Source organism: Myxocyprinus asiaticus, chromosome 50, assembly GCF_019703515.2.
Source record: "Myxocyprinus asiaticus isolate MX2 ecotype Aquarium Trade chromosome 50, UBuf_Myxa_2, whole genome shotgun sequence".
NCBI classification, from domain to species: domain Eukaryota; kingdom Metazoa; phylum Chordata; class Actinopteri; order Cypriniformes; family Catostomidae; genus Myxocyprinus; species Myxocyprinus asiaticus.
In genome coordinates, this window is record NC_059393.1 from 21310661 (window position 1) to 21329127 (window position 18467).

At 40.1% G+C, this 18467-nt stretch overlaps 1 protein-coding gene across 1 annotated transcript in view; it reads left to right on the forward strand.

Moving 5' to 3' along the window:
- insrb (insulin receptor b) overlaps nt 1-18467 on the forward strand; it is an 81557-nt gene extending 63090 nt beyond the window's left edge. Inside the window, exons 3-21 of the mRNA XM_051695468.1 lie at nt 3770-4091; nt 8061-8200; nt 9680-9824; nt 10038-10252; nt 10357-10483; nt 10630-10880; nt 11309-11476; nt 11824-12022; nt 13492-13769; nt 13892-14040; nt 14559-14715; nt 14803-14896; nt 14982-15049; nt 15276-15505; nt 15588-15698; nt 15976-16135; nt 16522-16651; nt 16881-17015; nt 18113-18467. Of these exons, the coding sequence (XP_051551428.1) occupies nt 3770-4091; nt 8061-8200; nt 9680-9824; nt 10038-10252; nt 10357-10483; nt 10630-10880; nt 11309-11476; nt 11824-12022; nt 13492-13769; nt 13892-14040; nt 14559-14715; nt 14803-14896; nt 14982-15049; nt 15276-15505; nt 15588-15698; nt 15976-16135; nt 16522-16651; nt 16881-17015; nt 18113-18467 (3434 nt within the window). The remainder of the gene's footprint in view (nt 1-3769; nt 4092-8060; nt 8201-9679; nt 9825-10037; nt 10253-10356; nt 10484-10629; nt 10881-11308; nt 11477-11823; nt 12023-13491; nt 13770-13891; nt 14041-14558; nt 14716-14802; nt 14897-14981; nt 15050-15275; nt 15506-15587; nt 15699-15975; nt 16136-16521; nt 16652-16880; nt 17016-18112) is intronic.

Sequence of the window (18467 nt, forward strand, 5' to 3'; positions counted from 1 at the left end):
TTTATTCTTAAGATGTTTATGACCGTAGACCGATAAAGGAACGCCGTTTAATGCGTATGTTGTCGGCTTAAGCATAATCTTGTAAGTGTTTACACTTTTTCTCTAGAATCAACGAATGGTTTACTTATAGATGTCTCTTCATATTAAGCTAGGAGAGAAAAACGTATTTTAAGACTAAGCGCATTTACATGCACAAGCTTGCACTGATTATGCTTAAGCTGATAACATCAAAAGTTGTAAATGCCTTAAATGGCTTTCCTTTATCAGGGTACGGTCATAAACTCTATAAGCATAAACCCATCGGCACATGTACTTTTTTGCCTGTTATCCAAATTTTGCGTTGCATTTAAACACCTTTACCAGTGTTCTTACTGGCTTATCCAATGTGGGCAAGTGTCATGTGCATACCCGTTTCCGTTTTGACACCAAAAGCAGAGAATAATCCGCTGATTGCGAATCTCTTGTAAAAACTGTTTTCTTGCATTGTCGAATTTTTGGAATAAGCTGGTTTTTGGCAGTTATCAGCATATTTCATGTCCATGTAAACACACTCACTGTCGCTTAAAGCTGACATGTGAAATTTCTGTGCAACCAGCGTAACAGGTTTTGTGAAAACTCCTCCATTTTCTATTGCGGCCTTAGGGCCCAAACATATTACACACAAGTACGCAGACACGAGCGCATGGCCAACGCATGGTCCCATTGTACATACATTACGACGATCTTGCGTTACTCTGGCAGTAACAAACCTCAGACCACAAGGGGGCGAAAGAGTTTTTAGGTGCCACAAAACCGGATTTGTTGGAGGCAAAATGTCGACAGTTGAGGAGTGTGTGCTTTTGTTTTTGCTGAAAAGACGACAGAACATTTATGTTTATATTATCTAACCTGTTCGGCAAGACTCACCTCAGATTGCTGCTCCGACATGACAGTTGTTGAATGAAAAAAGAAAATCCGCTGTAGCGCCCCTTGCGGCAATGCTGAGAATACTGCGCGTACTTGCGTTAGGTTATGAATTGCTCTCGGACACATTTCGCAACGCAACCACGCGTGAAATCGAGCTTGCAAAGCTAGATGCGTCTGTGTTCACGTACTTTCGTAGATTATGTTTGGGCCTTTAGACATTTTGGTTAAAACTGAAGTATGTTCACTTCTATACCACTCGCAAAAATGTGTTCCCTGAGCACTCCTCCCATCTTTTATTGGTCGAACAAACAGATAAGCCCTCCCCAAACTCGCAGCATTGGTTTAGCCCTTGTTGCCGTGTTGGGCTGGACTCTAAAACAGCAACGTTTTGATTGCGCCACAGTGTTTACACTTTCCATGGAAATCAGGAATCTACGAATGGCTTACTTGCAGTAGACTCTGCAAATTAAACTGGGATAGAAGAAAGTATTATAACATCAAAAAATTACACACTAGCTTTACGCTTGCATACTTTCACAAATCGCAAGACCAGGAGGGGTCATGAAACGAACTGAAAGACGCTGTCTTTAGGAAGCTTATTGGCCAAATAAATAGTTCATGGAAGTAATTGTTATATTTGCCATGTTGCATTATTTTATATCACAAATATAAAAAATGCATAAAATATACAGTCTATATCGACCCAGTGCTAGGCATCACTGGCAGCTGCTACAATAAGAGTTGGTGGAATAAATAAAATACAATTGGACATCCTCTCCATAAAGCAAAACAATGCTTATGAATGAAAACTGGAGGGACTACAAAGGCCTCAGAGAGAACATGCGTGTGTTTACGAAAGGGATCATCCTTGGGGACGCATAGGCTGCCTTGGAAGGAAGGGGGGTTGGTATTATGGTGTGTGCAATCATTTGTGTATTTGTGGAATGCTGAGAGACAGGAGGCTGCACCCGTCTGCTTGCTTGCTCCTGCCTGCCCTTGTGTATTCCTCCAGCGTCTACCGCGTGTCTGCCGGTGCGCTAGGAGTTAACACTGGGCGGATCTCTCGTGCTTTTGGAAGAAACCATTGAATGGCTGCCTTCCATGGACAGCAAAAACATTGGTTAAGGGTGAGGGTGGATATGAAGCTGGTGTGAAACTTTGGACTGGAGTTCTGACTGGTTCGGGAGTCGGTTGTAGCATGTACTGCTGCATAAGCTCTCCTCTAGTGAGTTGGGGGGAAGATTGTAAGATGCTGGGCCTTATAAAGCAGACAGATAGTCAATATTGTGCCACAAATGCTGTCGATTGAGCTTAACTTGTATTGAACCCAAAACATTTATTTAATCCATTTTTTTTTTTTTTTAATTCTGCGATTCCATCCGTGTTTTCCGCATTTGGCCAGTGTCATGCTTATTCCATGCATGCATAAAATCTGTATACTGTGCACGGTATACATACTAGTGCTTTCTCCAAAACAGTAGTGTGCTTTTTCAAACTTGTTTCTGAAATGCTGTAGTGGACCTAAAATGGTCTTTGGTGTGGTCTAGCAAGCAGCCATAGTGTTAGTCACTGTGTTTGCTGTGTCGATTTATTCTCACACCCTGCAAAGCACAAGCCTCACATTCAGATGGCCTTGTGGACAATCACAATTCTCAACATTGCAGGAAGGATCTGATTCAAAGGAGCAGATTTACCAGTGATGCCAGTGACCTCAGATAGCCTTTTGATGCAACTTATCAATTGTTTTATCAAATGTGATTTTTTTTTAATACGCTATAGATGATATACAGTATATTGATTCATCACCATTTCAAGAACTCGGGTGAACATGTCTTGGTCATATTTCACCCCAAAATCAAAATACATATATTAGAAATGTCATTTTGTTTAAAGTAGAAAATACATTTTGCATTATTTTCATGACAGTGGGCACAGTTCCTCTTAATTTTTCATTACTGTAATGCAAACAAAATAAAAGTAATGTGAAAAAATACAATAATGCCTTTTATATTGACTTAAAAAAAAAAAAAAAAAAATTAAAGTAATTTTGGAAATTGAAAAAATCTTATACTGTCCTAAAAATAAGCTTCGGTTTTTTTATCAATGCAAAATTTCAAAATATAGGTGTAGTTCATTACATTAACTATGGGCACGATCCACAAATATTTGATGACTAGAAAGCGTCCAAATAATTTTGTCTAAAATTTGAACAATTTAGGGAGCCTGGGCAGTTCAGTGGTAAAAGACGCTGGCTACCACCCCTGGAGTTCGCTAGTTCGAATCCCAGGGCGTGCTGAGTGACTCCAGCCAGGTCTCCTAAGCAACCAAATTGACCCGGTTGCTAGGGAGGGTAGAGTCACATGGGGTAACCTCCTCGTGGTCGCTATAATGTGGTTCGTTCACGGTGGGGCGCGTAGTGAGTTGAGCGTGGATGCCGTGGTGGGTGGCGTGAAGCCTCCACACGCGCTATGTCTCCGTGGTAATGCGCTCAACAAGCCACGTGATAAGATGGTTGATGGTTGACGATCTCAGATGTGGAGGCAACTGGGATTTGTCCTCCGCCACCCGGATTGAGGCGAATCACTACGCCACCACAAGGACTTAAAAGCACATTGGGAATTGGGCATTCCAAATTGGGAGAAAAAAAAAAAAGATTTTAACAATTTATCTTTTTTTATTTTTATTATTTCAAACTGAATAAACTACTTTTTGTGAAATGTTTTGCTTGAAAAGTGTATTATGTGTTAATGTCTTGATTATACATCTTTAAGTGTGGCTTTGGAGTCCAGACTTATGCTTAAAGAATACTGCAGAAAATTAAGGTAATGACTGTCTTTGTGTTTTCTCTTTTTTTTTTTTTCAGTTTGCCCTTCTGAATGCAAGAATGGTGCCTGCACCCCCCATAAGGAGTGCTGTCACGACCAGTGTCTGGGTGGCTGCTCTGTGCCAGGGAACTCAACCAAATGTGTTGCTTGTCGCAACTTCCTGTTTGGCGACACCTGCGTGGAACGCTGCCCGCCGGGCTACTACACCTTCAAGGGATGGCGCTGCGTGTCCTTTAAATTCTGCCAGGACCTACACAACCAGTGCAAGGGCAAGAGCAGTGATTGCCACGAGTACGTCATCCACAACGGGGCCTGTATCCCTGAATGCCCTTCTGGATACACCACCATGAACTCCACCACGTATGTACCATTCTTCGTTTTTAGTTTTCATCTTTAAAATAATGTTGTATTAACTGGTTAACATGAAATCAAAATGTATCTTATTTTAATACACATCATCAGTAGACGTTTTCCTAAAGATTTTGTAATTTTTTTTATTTTTTTTACATGTTAACGCACATTGTTTATGTCTTGTGGCTATACTTTTGAAACAGTATTTTAATGTTTATGGATTGGCCCCATTCACTTCCACTGGAACCCAGAGAAAAAAGTCTAAATTATTTTTGGTGGTAGTCAGCAATGCCACAGTGGTGTTGATTGAGCTTAACTCATACTAAACAAGGAGTATGCCTTTAACTTGCGACTAACTCCAATCAGAAGTTAGTCGCAAGTATTTGTTTTATAGTATAATTTTTTCTATTGTTGCACAGTTTGAAGCTGTTTTTGCACTGATGGTGAACTTTTCTTTTTTTAAGGATAATCATATCTTTTGGTTTGTGTCCATGAAGTTATGTTATCTGTAAAGTATTTTACTATAGCTCCCCCCGTCCCACTAAATCTGTGATGCTGAATAAAATTTTGGTCATACTGTCAATCACTAAAAATAACATTAATGTGACTGGTTAAAACTGTTATTTGTTTTGGTTATCTAGCAAATTAAAGAAGCAGTTGTTACGCTCAACTGGACCAACAAGGTATAAATGCTCAGGAACAATCATATTGTTTGTCTTTGTTAGTCATGACAAATTGAAAATAAGCAAATTATAACGACTGGTGTCAAGAGTTAAGAGCTTGAGTAAATGCCACCCAGATTGTCATTTGCAATTTGCCTGAATTTGTCAAGGCTAAGCAGAACTATAATAAGCTTTTCAGGACGGGTGATACAAATTGCACTCCAAACCAAAACAACATTGCATGTCAGAAGGCGACACCCATGGCCCTGTTTGAGCCCAACTCTGTCCTGGAAATATTCGGAAGCTTGCACACACACATGCTGACTTGCGTGTCCAACTTCATGTGTGGGTGTTATTAACAGACGAATAAACAGAATTAACGCTGCAAACGGGAGTCCATGCTGGTAAACCGCAGCCTCGTGGGAACAATGGCAGCCTTTGTTATCGGTGGAGGGGTCTCGGGGTGCTTGTTTTGCAGTGGCCTTTTGTCCCTACATTTGAGGGACTGTAGTTTAGGAAGCTTGGTGGCATATCTCTTTTCCAGGAATTTTGTTTTGAGTGACGTAATTCGTTTGTTTTTTTCGTCCGGTCACTTTTCGCCTTTGTGAGAGGCAGTCATGCTGTAGTAAGTAGCGTTCCAAAACACAGCACCCCCCAGCCTTTGCATCGATTTATCCCTAGTGTACCCTCCATGTTCCCCACCTGTTATTTTCCCGAAAGAAAATATGGCACAGTAGGAAGAACTTCAGTGGTATAGAAACGTCAAAAAATTTGGGTTTATTGCCAGTGTGTACAGTATCATATGGATCGCCTTAGGCATCGTTGTCTTAGGTTTTAAACGAATCTGCATAGCCTCGGAATTCCAAAACTGGAAGTGGGATTAAAGAGCAGGATTGTTCTTTGGTGGGTGGGAAGGAGGAAGAAGAATCAGAGAGAGGAAAACACTAATTTGTGAATGAACAATTGCCCCTCTTTTGATCATTTCTGTGGCTTCTTGTCTTGTTTTTTTGGTTTTCAATTAAATTAATTCCTAAAATGGGAATGCTATGATCATGGTAAAGTGTTGTTAAGTCTTAAGATTCTTTGAGATCTCTAAATTCTGTCTTCACCTGCTTCTGTCCCCAAGAGTCATCGTTTAATCCTTGGCAGAATTAGAACAGGAATTATTAAATGGAGGAAGGGGGAATATTGAAGATTTGAGTGATTTTAGGTAATATTATTATCTGGCATCCCCCAAAAAACGTGGATTTATTTGACTTTTTTCCAAATTAAGCAGCTGAATTAAGAAAATGCTTTAATATGATTATGTTGATGTTCCATCATAATGTTTTCAAGTTTTCCTTCTCTATATCTTTTAAAGCAGTTCAAAGCTCGCTGAGTGCGAATTATACGATACTATTTTCTATATATATAGGTAATTTTTGGGGCTCAATCATGCACAAACCATAATGCCTTTTTTCTTTTATCTTTTATGTTTTATTTTATGTTTAATTTTTTTATGTTTTAAGTTTTTTTGTGATGTGTATATCAATCTGTATTAATAAATAATGACACTGGTCACTACTCACGAATTTGTTCAAGCAACAACTACATCTTAAACCTGTTTAGTGTATTTACTTTGAAAAACCAGAGACTTATTAGCCAAAGACAGACCACTTGTATTAAAATGAATGGGAGAAATCGGAACACCCAATATGGTGGATGAAAAGGAAGTCCCGCCTCACAGTTTAAAGAGCCAATCACTTTTTCGATATTAGCATCGCCTGCCGCCTATAACTTGTATGCTCATTAGCTGGTTCCGCCAGTAAAATAGGGTTTTTTAAGTGTGATCTGAGGTAAAGAAGCACAATTTATGATAACATTGTTGTCAGATTACTGCCGATTGTTACTGAAATTTTATTTGGTCGTAACTTTGACCAACCGTTTTGTAGATTTCTGTCTTTCTCCATTCGAATAGATTGGAGATGTTCTTGTATGACGATTGTATCCATTAAAAAAAAAAAATAGCTGCCCAGGAGTGTTCCCTAGATGGCCATTGAGTGGACTGACTTGCCTTGAAAGTAACTTTGGTAAAATATGATAAAAATTTGGTTAGCTCCTAAGGCGAATGCAATTTCTGTTCGTAAAGGTGTAATTGGTGGCAGGTGAAAATGCACGCTCTGACTACTTCAGTCAAACCTTTTTGATTACCAAAAGGTTTTAAAATTCTATTGATATCTTCCTTATGTGTTATGTATAATTTTGTAAAGAAAAAAAGAAAAACACCATTTTTTTTTTTTAACCTTTGGGGGGGGATTCAATCTGTATTTTACGCCCTAAGCGCATGTTCTTTGCCGCAAAATATACAGTATGAAAGTTGCATCAGGAGGCCTTGTTTTGCTTTGCTAGGCTCATCTCCTTAGTTGGCTCCTGTTTTCTTTACACGGCATGGAAAGATAGAGTTGGATGTTTGCTGTAATGCGGAGGTTGCATACTTCAAAGTGTTTGTGAGGCACTCTGGCGGCCTATGAGTCTCCTGTAAAATTCCATTTCTGGAAAGCTGCCTGAAAGATCCTACTCAACAACTGCAGCCATTGCATTCTTCTGAGTCTGGGCCAACACAACTATCCTTGGTATTTTGTTTTGTCTCATTGGAATTGTGTTTTCATGTTTGCCCTCGTTGACCCCTACAGAACTGTCTCAGTAGCTTTTGAAATCAATATATTTTTGCATTAAAGCAAAATTGAAATGGAGTGCGGAATCCGTTACAGCGTTTTTTGAGTTTGTTCCAAACATAACCATGGCAACAGTGCAGGTGACATGATACTTACTAGGCAGGAACAATAAGTTTTGCCCCAAAGCACTGCATGAAATTGCATTGCAAAACTTCTTGAAATGCCAGTTTGTGTATTATAACACTATCGTAAATGCGTGCACTAAGCCTTAGTCAGACATGTTGAAAAGCTGTTATTCTCTTTGAACATCTTCAGGCATGCTTTATTGTCTGATGTTCACTCATTCCACTTAAAGGTAGTGTGTAATTCCTGTGCCACTAGCATCACCACGCAGAATTGCTAAAATAATGAGCGTTTTCAGAATGTTTCGCAAACATTTACCCCGTCTGAAAATCCCAAACTCACGCCATTGGTTGAGCCAACGTTGCTGTGTCGGGTTTGTCGGGATGCTCAAACAAACAGTGCAAATTTTTAAATTTGCACAGTGTTTACACTTTGAACCTAGGAGAAGAGAAAGTATTTTAACATGTAAAAAATTACATATTAAATGACTTAAATTAATTTCAGCTTTAAATAAAACATTGATGTCATGGTTTATTTAGGCTGAACTGCATTCCGTGTGCCGGTCGCTGTCCTAAACTGTGTACGGGAGTGAAGACGGTGGACTCGGTAACAGCGGCTCAGGCTCTTCGAGGCTGCACGATTCTCAACGGGAGTCTGATCATCAAAATTCGTGGAGGAAGTGAGTATAGAAATTGTTCATTTGAACCTCATGTTTCACTGTTGACACGTTGATTTGATACACAGCACTGATCAATATTGTCATTTTACAAAAACTGCTAACACTTTATAATAAGGTTTTATGTCAACATTATTAATCCATTTGGTTTCTTGAACTAACAATGAACAATTTAAATGTACATAATTTATTCATCTTTGTTAATGTTAATTTATCAAAATACTATTGCTCGTTGTTTGGTCATGTTAGTACTGTATATATTGCATTAACGAATTTAATCTTATAAGACAACTTAAGTAAAAACTATATTAGTGTGTGGAAATGAACACTAACCAAGATTAATAAATGCTGTAAAAGTATTGTTTATTGCTAGTTCATGTTAACTATTGCGTTAACTAATGTTAACAGATACAACCTTATTGTAAAGTGTTACCCAGAAATTTGTATTTAATATATTTATTTTGTCATCAATTAAGCTGTTTTAATTTTAAGAATTTAAATGTAAGAATTTTAATGTTAAGAATTTTGCCATTTTATTTATACATACCCCAAAAAGATGTTTCTTGTGTGTTTAAGTCTAATTATTTAACTACAAATGTTATCTGAACCACCTTTTCTCTCTTTTATTTTGTAATTATTAATGAATTGGTCAAACTGTACAATAAGGTTGTTTTTGTTAACATTAGTGAACACAGTGGTTAACACTAACAATGAAAAATACTTCAAAGCATTTACTAATCTTGGTTAGCGTTAATTTCTATACATTTTTACAATTAAAGTTGTATAAGTTAACATTAGTTAATGCAATATGAACTAACATGAACAATGAACATTAACCAAGTCAATATTAACAATTAATGATTGTATGCTTTTGATCCCTAATGTTTTAACAAATGTTAGTACCTTATTGTAAAGTGTTACCAATGAATTGGTAAAGTTAACAGACAAGAAAAATGCAATTTTCTGACAACAGAATGTAACAATTATACAGTGTATGAATTCAAATGCATACTTACAATATTTGTCAAATTATAAGCGTTCTAATTTACACTCGAGGGTCTTGTATCATCCTGAAGGGCTTATTCTGGAACAATGACCAACAGATTGTACATTTATCCTGCTTATTGCACGGCTACTTACCAAATAAATATGAAATATTGATTTGAGCCAAAATGATTTTATTATGTGAGAAGAGAGCGCAAAGTGATACAAGAGACATTTAAGTAGCACAACTATGTAAGAAATCAGTTAGCTGAGACAATGGTCAATTATACATGCATTTAAACATGCCTGCAGATTGCCGAAACGTGTAAGGTGTTTTTTTTTTTTTTTTTTTTTTTTTTTTTTTTGTGATTGGAGTAAAATGTAGCTTACCTAAACTAGCAATAAGTACATAGCTGATGTAGCTGATGCTTAGTCATGTGTAAAATGACATATGTGGAGGTTACTGATGCAAGTAAATCCATGCTTTCTGTTCCATAGATAATATCGCAGCAGAGCTGGAGGCCAGTTTGGGCCAGCTGGAAGAGATCACAGGCTACCTGAGCATCCGCAGAGCGTACGCACTCGTCTCTCTCTCCTTCCTCCGCAAACTGCGTGTTATCCGTGGTGAAACCCAGGAAGTTGGGTACGTAACACCATTGTTTAGGTGTATGGTAAACTCCAGAATTGGCGGACATGCGTAAATGTTAAAAGTTACCTTTTACATTCACACAACTACACACGTTATTTCTAATGAAGGTTGTTAAGGTTTTCCATCACTGGAGAGCTCCAAAGGAACTGATTTAATGTATGTTGATAACTCTGAGAATTTTAATTTAAAGGCATATTGTCTTTGCAGGAACTATTCGTTCTATGCTCTGGACAACCAGAACCTAAGACAGCTGTGGGACTGGTCCAAACACAACCTGACCATCCTTCAGGGCAGGATGTTCTTCCTCCACAACTCAAAACTCTGCAAAGCTGAGATCCTCCGGATGGAAGAGGTGACCGGGACCAAAGACAGGGTTCCCAGAAACGAAATCAACATCCCTACTTATGGAGACCAGGCCTTTTGTAAGACCCATATTATCATGGTGTTTGTCCCTGTTTATATCAGTGCAACATGACCTTCATGTCAAACCAGATCTCAAATGACTAACATAGATACTGTCTTTCAGGTGAAAATCAAGTTCTCCGATTCACAAAAATCCGCAAATCCCACGATAAGATACTTATTATATGGGAGCCGTTCTGGCCACCAGATTTTAGAGACCTGCTGGGGTTCATGGTCTTCTATAAGGAAGCGTGAGTATTCAGATGGTGTTCTAATAAGTTAATAACCTGTCTATGTTATACTTGTCTTGGCACAGTACTTTACCTTGATCATTAAGCATAGAAAGACTGTACTAATTATTTAATTAATAATGAACCGATACCTCCTTTCCCTTCAGGCCTTATAAGAATGTGACTGAATATGATGGTCAGGATGCTTGTGGCTCTAACAGTTGGGCAATAGCTGATGTTGATCCGCCGCAACGCGCCACAGAGGGTAAAGAGCAGGCAGAACCGGGACATCTCATCATGCCTCTAAAACCCTGGACCCAGTACGCCATCATGGTCAAGACCCAGCTTGCCGCATCTGATGATCACCAGGTCCGCGGCGCAAAGAGCGAGATCATCTACGTCCGCACCAATGCAACACGTACGTTTGTGGAGTGGTGTAGCCTAGTGGTCAAAGAGTTGGCCAGGCAATTGAGAGGTTATAGGTTCAAGTGGCACTTGAGCAGGGCACTTAACCCCAAATTACTCCAGAGATGTTTGCCCCTGTTATTGGCGTAGTGGTTAACACATACCGTATGCTCCAAAATAGTGGCAGCACGAGTCCGGATCATGTCAAGTCACAAAAAATTTACTTTTAATACATGATCTCACAGGCATCTTGTGATTTGTGTATCCTTTTGATTTCTTTGGCCACCGGTAACAAACATTTATATTCTTTATATTGGTTCAGTCCATCAGACCCTTAGTGAGATATGAATTAAATGACTTGTGAAAGCTTGTCATCTGAGAACCAATAACTGACTTCCCACATCACTGACGTTGCCCTACTCTGTTTTTACTATGTAATAGGACCCTCGGTACCTCTGGACCCCATCTCCTCCTCCAACTCCTCCTCACAGATCATCCTCAAGTGGAAGCCACCTTCCGATCCCAACGGCAACATCACCCACTACCTGGTCTTCTGCCAGAAACAGGAAGAGGACATTGAATTCTACAAGTATGACTACTGCCAGCAAGGTACGCCCATTTCATGTGAAATATTCCATAAACCACTAGACATGAGAAAGCTGTTTTCCATTCAGCTAAAAGTCTGAATTTCTACACTTGAAAAACTGACCCAAACCTGGCCGGAAAACCCCACGGTTTGTCGGAACTCATTGAGTTCAGATCGGGTTGAAGACCTCTATTGCACATGTAGAATAACCGAATAGTGCTTTTGATGTGCGAATAGTGGTGCGTTGAACAGTTAACCGAATGTCGACTGTCCATGCACATCCCTAGTTGACATCCGACCTTGATTGCAATGCAGCATATTTGCTGACTGATGTCTCATTCGTTTGCGCCCACTCCCTCTCTCTGTACAGGGATGAAAGTGCCGTCTCGTACGCCTGCGCAGTACGACACAGAGGAAGAACAAAAGTGGAACCAGACAGAGGTGCCTGGCCAGACAAGCAACTGCTGTGCCTGCCCCAAAACTGAGACTCAGCTGAAGAAGGAAGCCGAAGAGACTGAGTTCCGCAAGACCTTTGAGAACTACCTCCACAACGAAGTCTTTGAACCCAAGTAAGATGCTTTTGTCGTGACAGTTTCCTTCTGCTATTCTTAGTATCCTCTAGATATTTACACAGTGCAGGGTGCTTATTCGACCATCTGTGAGGCCTAATTCAAGTGCTGCAGGTTTGTGTTTTAAAGTCTGTAATTAAAAAGGCCTCTTGCTTGCTTAAGGGACCAGAGTTAGGTGGATGAAAAATTGCACGAAATTCAGAGGCATCTCTTCACATCATTCAATCATGAAGCTTTGCTTTAAGCAACAGATTAAGTGGCAGTTCACACTGAATGCTCCCCTGTAAAAACCATCTTGTAGCAATAGCTGCCGGTACCTGCTCTATATGTGCCAGTCTGGAGTGCAGCCATAAAGAGTAATATCCTGCCAGGTGTGTTCCTGCTGTGGTTTAATCTTGTTCTCAGTTGAATGAATAGACTGCTGTAGTTTGAAATGTGTCTTTATCATGCTGTTCAACATCAAGGATCTATGGGTCCATATACTGATTTTCTAGTTTATTGTTTGTTCCTAGACAGAAAGAAAATTTCAAAGGTATGCCAACCTTTTATTTTAAAGCAAAGGCCACTAAAAAAAACCTTTTTTACTGACAGTGTTCAGATGCGGGTACCAGAGTACAATTTGGAACGGTTCCACGTATTTCCACTGCAGAAAATACAGTTGTGGGAGACTCTCTGAAACCCACTGGCCTCAAACCAGGAGCCTCTATCATCAGAGGCACATAACATTCAGAACAACAGAAATTTATTCTGGCAAGACTGATGCAAACCATATCTAGATAACACAAAACTATATCGCTCCCATCGTAATCAACAATGCTGTCTACACTGGAAATGCCTGATGCAACGTACGTTTAGTTAACGGACATCCCTTTCATGTATGTCGGGTTGCACAGCCACTTAATTTTCCACCTCTGTCTAAAATAAAATGTAACTTGCCAACATCATGTGTGAATTGGAAGTTTGTTATAACTTCTGACTGTTGCATCTAAAGCAGCTTGTGAACAAAGCAAATCGTCCATTTCTCTGTAGGGGTGCATTGGGTGATTGCAGCGATCTTTACCCAGCAACTGATGCTACGTTCCACTTTTAACTAGTTAGGGTCAAGGATTTGTCACACTCACCCTTGAACGGCAAAATTTTCCAGGCCAAAAAGGCATGGGTGGATGTGAAACACATGTGAAACCTGCATGTGCTATGTACAAAGGATTGCCCACACAGAGGTCACTGCCAAACCAAGCTATAGCTATTGGTCAATGTCAAATGTCAAAGTTCACCAATCTTGAACCCCCACACAATTTTGCATCAGGAAATTTCTTCAGCACTGGAAGTCCATCAGGCGAAATTCCTGATTGCGCAGATTTACATTGATATGACTGAATTTCACCATGCAAGGGTTAGGAATGTTCAATTGATTCATTTGGTCTGTTCGCTGTGACTCACACAGTTCAATCTGCACTGTCAATCTGCAGACACTCACGACGTCGCCGCTCAGTTGCCATGGCTAATGCTACCTTGCCGAACTTTCTGACCACGCCCTCCATCCTACCCAACATCTCCACTACTCTGAGCCCAGAGGAGGACAAGAGTCGGAAGCTGGTGTTCACGGTCAGCGCCAAAGAGTCCATTGTCATCTCCAACCTGCTCCACTTCACCAGCTACAAGATCGAGATCCTGGCTTGCAACAAACAAACAGACCAGAGCCGCTGCAGCTTGCCTACATTTGTCAGTGCCCGCACTATGCCTGAATGTAGGATGCTTTGACCACATGGTGGCGTTACCCTCAACATGATTTTAGAATGCAATACATAGAGAGGTTTGAATTCTTGTTCTAATAAGTCGACTCTTATGCTCAATTGTGTGTGTCCTTAGTAAAAGCGGATGACATCATTGGCGCGGTGACTCATGAAATTCTTCCTGAAGAACCGGAGTTTGTCTATATCAAATGGCAGGAGCCAAGAGCACCCAATGGCATGATCATACTGTATGAAGTCAAGTACCTAAGGATGTCCGATAATTATGTAAGTGTAAAATCAATTTGCTAATCTCAAACTAATTCACACAAAGGTTAAAACCGTTTTACCTGTGTTAATACACAGCTCTCTGGATTAGTTCATCTTGACTGGTAAATCACAGAATTCTTCAGTCAGTTATTTTTGTAGATTACACTATGTAAATACACAATATATATTAAGATAATTTGAAGTATTTTTACACTTAGTACTTGTGAGTCTTTAAGTATAATTTAGGTGAAGATATGTGTTTTTAGGAACCACTACCACGCAACTGTAGTAGTATTTCTGTTGCTATGGCAACAGCATAAATTGACTAGAAAGGGGTAGCTTTAAAAAACTAGCTGAGCTTGTGTGGCAGAATGCACTGGGTCCTACATCTCTGCAGAGCAAACAATATGAAATATAATTCATTATGCATTCCACACTTTACATTGAATTAAGAATTTGTTTAAGGAGTCCAATATCAAATGTCTTCAAACACATAATTTAAATAATGTTGATTTGACCTCCTCTCTGTCTTGCAGGAGGATCAAATCTGTGTCTCCAGAATCACTTACGTGAAAAATCATGGTTGTCGATTAAGAGTAGGGCATCCTGGAAATTACAGCGTAAGAATCCGCGCCACCTCGCTGGCTGGCAACGGTTCCTGGACGGAGCCTGCATACTTCTCTGTTCCAGACAGTACGTTTGACCATCTTTATTATGTTATTTGTTGTTTGCTGTTATTTTGGCCATTCTTGGTTTTTAATACAAGCCGTGTTTTTGCAGGGGAAATGAACATGAAAATCATCATTGCCCCGGTCATATGCTTCATTGTTTTGCTGTTTCTAGCCAGTACAGTCTTCATTGTCCTTAAGAAGAAGTATGTATAAAACAAACTGAAAAATAATTTTATCCAACAGTTAATGGTCTCTTAAATGTATTCAAATATATGTCTTTTCCCCTAGACAAACTGAAGGACCGACTGGCCCCTTAATTGCATCTTCCAATCCAGAATACATTAGCGCAAATGATGGTAAGATATAATTTTGGATGTGACCCAAAGGCTACTATTATTTTAATAGCCTTCATTTTGCACATTGTTCAAATAAGAGCATAAAATAAGATTCATCAAAAGATTCTTCTTGAAATTTATCAACAGAATAAGGGATTTCCAAAGTAGTTGTTAGTTGCGGCACTAGAATAAAATGTAGCATGTCTGCTTTGTCGTAGTATTATTGAGTTTGTGTGTTTGTTTGCAGTGTACATTCCAGATGAATGGGAGGTGCCTCGCGAGAAGATCAACGTTATGAGAGAACTCGGTCAAGGCTCGTTCGGAATGGTGTATGAAGGCATCGCTAAAGACATTGTGAAGGGCGAGCCCGATACACGAGTGGCCATAAAAACCGTTAACGAGTCGGCAAGTCTGCGCGAGAGGATCGAGTTCCTAAATGAAGCGTCTGTCATGAAAGCCTTTAGCTGCCATCATGTGGTGAGTACGAAGTTGTTTGTGGGGTTATTAGCATTTTCAAGGCTAAAACAATGTTGTATAACTTTTACGTGTATTTTCCTAGGTTCGTTTGCTAGGTGTGGTCTCTAAGGGGCAACCATCATTGGTTGTCATGGAGCTGATGACCCATGGAGATCTGAAAAGCTACCTGCGTAGTCTGAGACGTGATGCTGAAGTAAGATTTCCTATTGGTGTTTTAGAACAATCCTTATGTTTGTGTTAATGTTTTTTAATGAATTATTCGAGAGCTCTGGGGTCATATCCCAAACGAGCCCTCAGTTTTGTTACACCACCTCTCTTACATGAGCCTGTCCACCTAAAGGGGTTGTAATTGTACAATGCATAATATAATGCCATGTGCTGTTAGGGAAATGCTTATTTACCCAAAACTGATAGAAGGGAAAATAGAAAGAAGATGTAGTTGTGACCGTTGATCACGTTTTTTTTAACAGAATAACCCAGGCCGTCCACCGCCAACCCTCAAGGAGATGATCCAAATGGCGGCGGAGATAGCAGATGGCATGGCATACCTCAACGCTAAGAAGTTTGTACACAGAGATCTTGCTGCCAGAAACTGCATGGTGGCTGAAGATTTCACAGTAAAAATTGGAGGTAAAGAAGAATACATTGATTCTAAACTTCACCCTTATACCATGTCCAAACAAGGTGCAACAAGTTTCCAGCATCAAAGAATTATGCAGCTTATTTTAAAAGGAATTTTGGATCATTGAGATGCAATGTAGTAAAGATGGAAACCAAGCTGGTCGCAGCTGATTTGGACAGAAGCTCAAATAAAAATAAAATGTAAGAAAAGATTTATCGCTAATGATTTATCACGTCAAGCCTGGCAAGGACACAGTGTTGATAAAGCTACTAGGATTAGTGGTGAATTATCTTTTATGTGTTGATTATTGATGATTTTTACTAAGAAAAATATTTTTAGAGTTATATTTATGGTTGAAAGGGTGTCTAAAATGTCTTGATTTCCGTATTTTCAGATTTTGGCATGACCAGAGACATCTACGAGACTGATTACTATCGTAAGGGTGGTAAGGGGTTGCTGCCCGTCAGGTGGATGGCGCCAGAGTCTCTTAAAGATGGCGTTTTCACTGCTCACTCAGACTGCTGGTGGGTACTTCACACTGTTTTCTGGCCATGTGTACAATATGTTTTGCAAACCACATTTCTAGGGGAGCAACTTTAAAAGCATTTTTCAGAGAAGTGATTTGAGGTGATTTTGATGCCCTGCAGAACCGCAGTGGTCAAAGGATGAGGAAGTGCCAAGTCACTGTACAAATCTTCCATCTGGCAGCACTGTAATGCACCTTTGTTGATGTAATTCATCTGTTGACTTCAGGTCTTTTGGAGTGGTATTATGGGAGATCAGCACGCTTGCCGAGCAGCCTTACCAGGGACTGTCCAACGAGCAAGTGCTCAAATTTGTCATGGACGGAGGATACCTGGACAGACCAGAGAACTGTCCAGAAAGAATGTAAGTAATTCACATTAAAGCTGGGGTAGAGTCCTGCTAGAATGTCTGTCATGCTGGTCCAAGACGCTGGTTTGGTTCAGTTGTCCAAGCTTTAAAGCTGGACCAGGTGGATCTTTCTGTTGAAGCTTGGTTGACCAAGTCTAAAGGCTAGGATATACCAGAGACTATTTAGCAGAAACAAGTCAATTCTATTAAAATGAATGGGAGAAATTGGAACGCCCAACCAAGAAGCTCTAGTGCCCATCGGTCAACGGATGTAGAAAGGAAGTCCCGCCTTACAGGTAAAAGATCCAATCACCTTTTAGGCCCGGACATCGCCTGTCAATCATCTCAAGAACGCGCATGCGCATTAGCTATACAAGCTGGGAAAATGTTATTATTTTAGCGTAATCTGAGGTAAAAAAAAGCACAATTTACCAGCATTGTCAGATTTTATTGCTGATTAGAAATATGTTCTTTGATCGTAATCTTGACCAACCGTTTTTGAGATTTCGGTGATCCCCCATTCAAGTAGATAGGAGCTGCACTGTCATGACTGGAAATAGTCTCCCAGGAGTGTTCCAAATATGGCCGCCAGTGGACTGACTTTCTTGAAAGACTTTGGTTATACTTCATTATATGTCACTTCAGAAAACCAAAGTGTACTTTGGCCTTTATAACCAAGCAAAAACAAGTCTTGGTTTAGTTTAAGCATGGTGAGGACTTTTCAAGTTGGACTGCGAGCACGTATGGACACCTTCGACAAATGCGCACTACAAAATATGCGGACTGTCTGTGTGTCTAGAAAAACTGCCTTCAAAAACTGGGAGTTCATTGCAGATTTGCAGAACTGATCATTTTCACATACAAATAAGCTTTGTGGAAAACTTGCGGCAAATTGTCCATTGTTGCCAAAGGTTTGCTGCAGGTTCACCACTATCGGTGAAGAGCTGCAAACTGCTGGCAAACATTTGAGGTGAATCACAAGCTCATTTGTATGTGAAAATAACGATATGCGGCTAGTTTGCCAGACTTTATAGGACAGGGCAAGCCTTTCCAGTGCACAATGATGTTTGGGTTGTAAGATTGATTCCTGTTTTGCTTTTACACTTCTCCAGGCACAACCTCATGCAGATGTGTTGGCAGTACAACCCCAAGATGCGGCCGACCTTCCACGAGATCATCGAGATGATCAAGGACGACCTGCATCCCTCCTTCCAAGAGGTCTCCTTCTTCTACAGCGAGGAGAACAAACTGCCCGAGAGCGAGGAGTTCGACATGGACTTTGAGAACATGGAGAGCATACCACTGGACCCCTCATCCTGCTCCCAACGAGAGGAGAACCTCAGTAGAGACAATAGCCCCACGGTGGGCTTACGGGGCAACTACGAGGAGCATGTGCCCTACACGCATATGAACGGTGGAAAGAAAAACGGCAAGATTCTGTCTTTACCCAGATCTAGTCCATCCTAA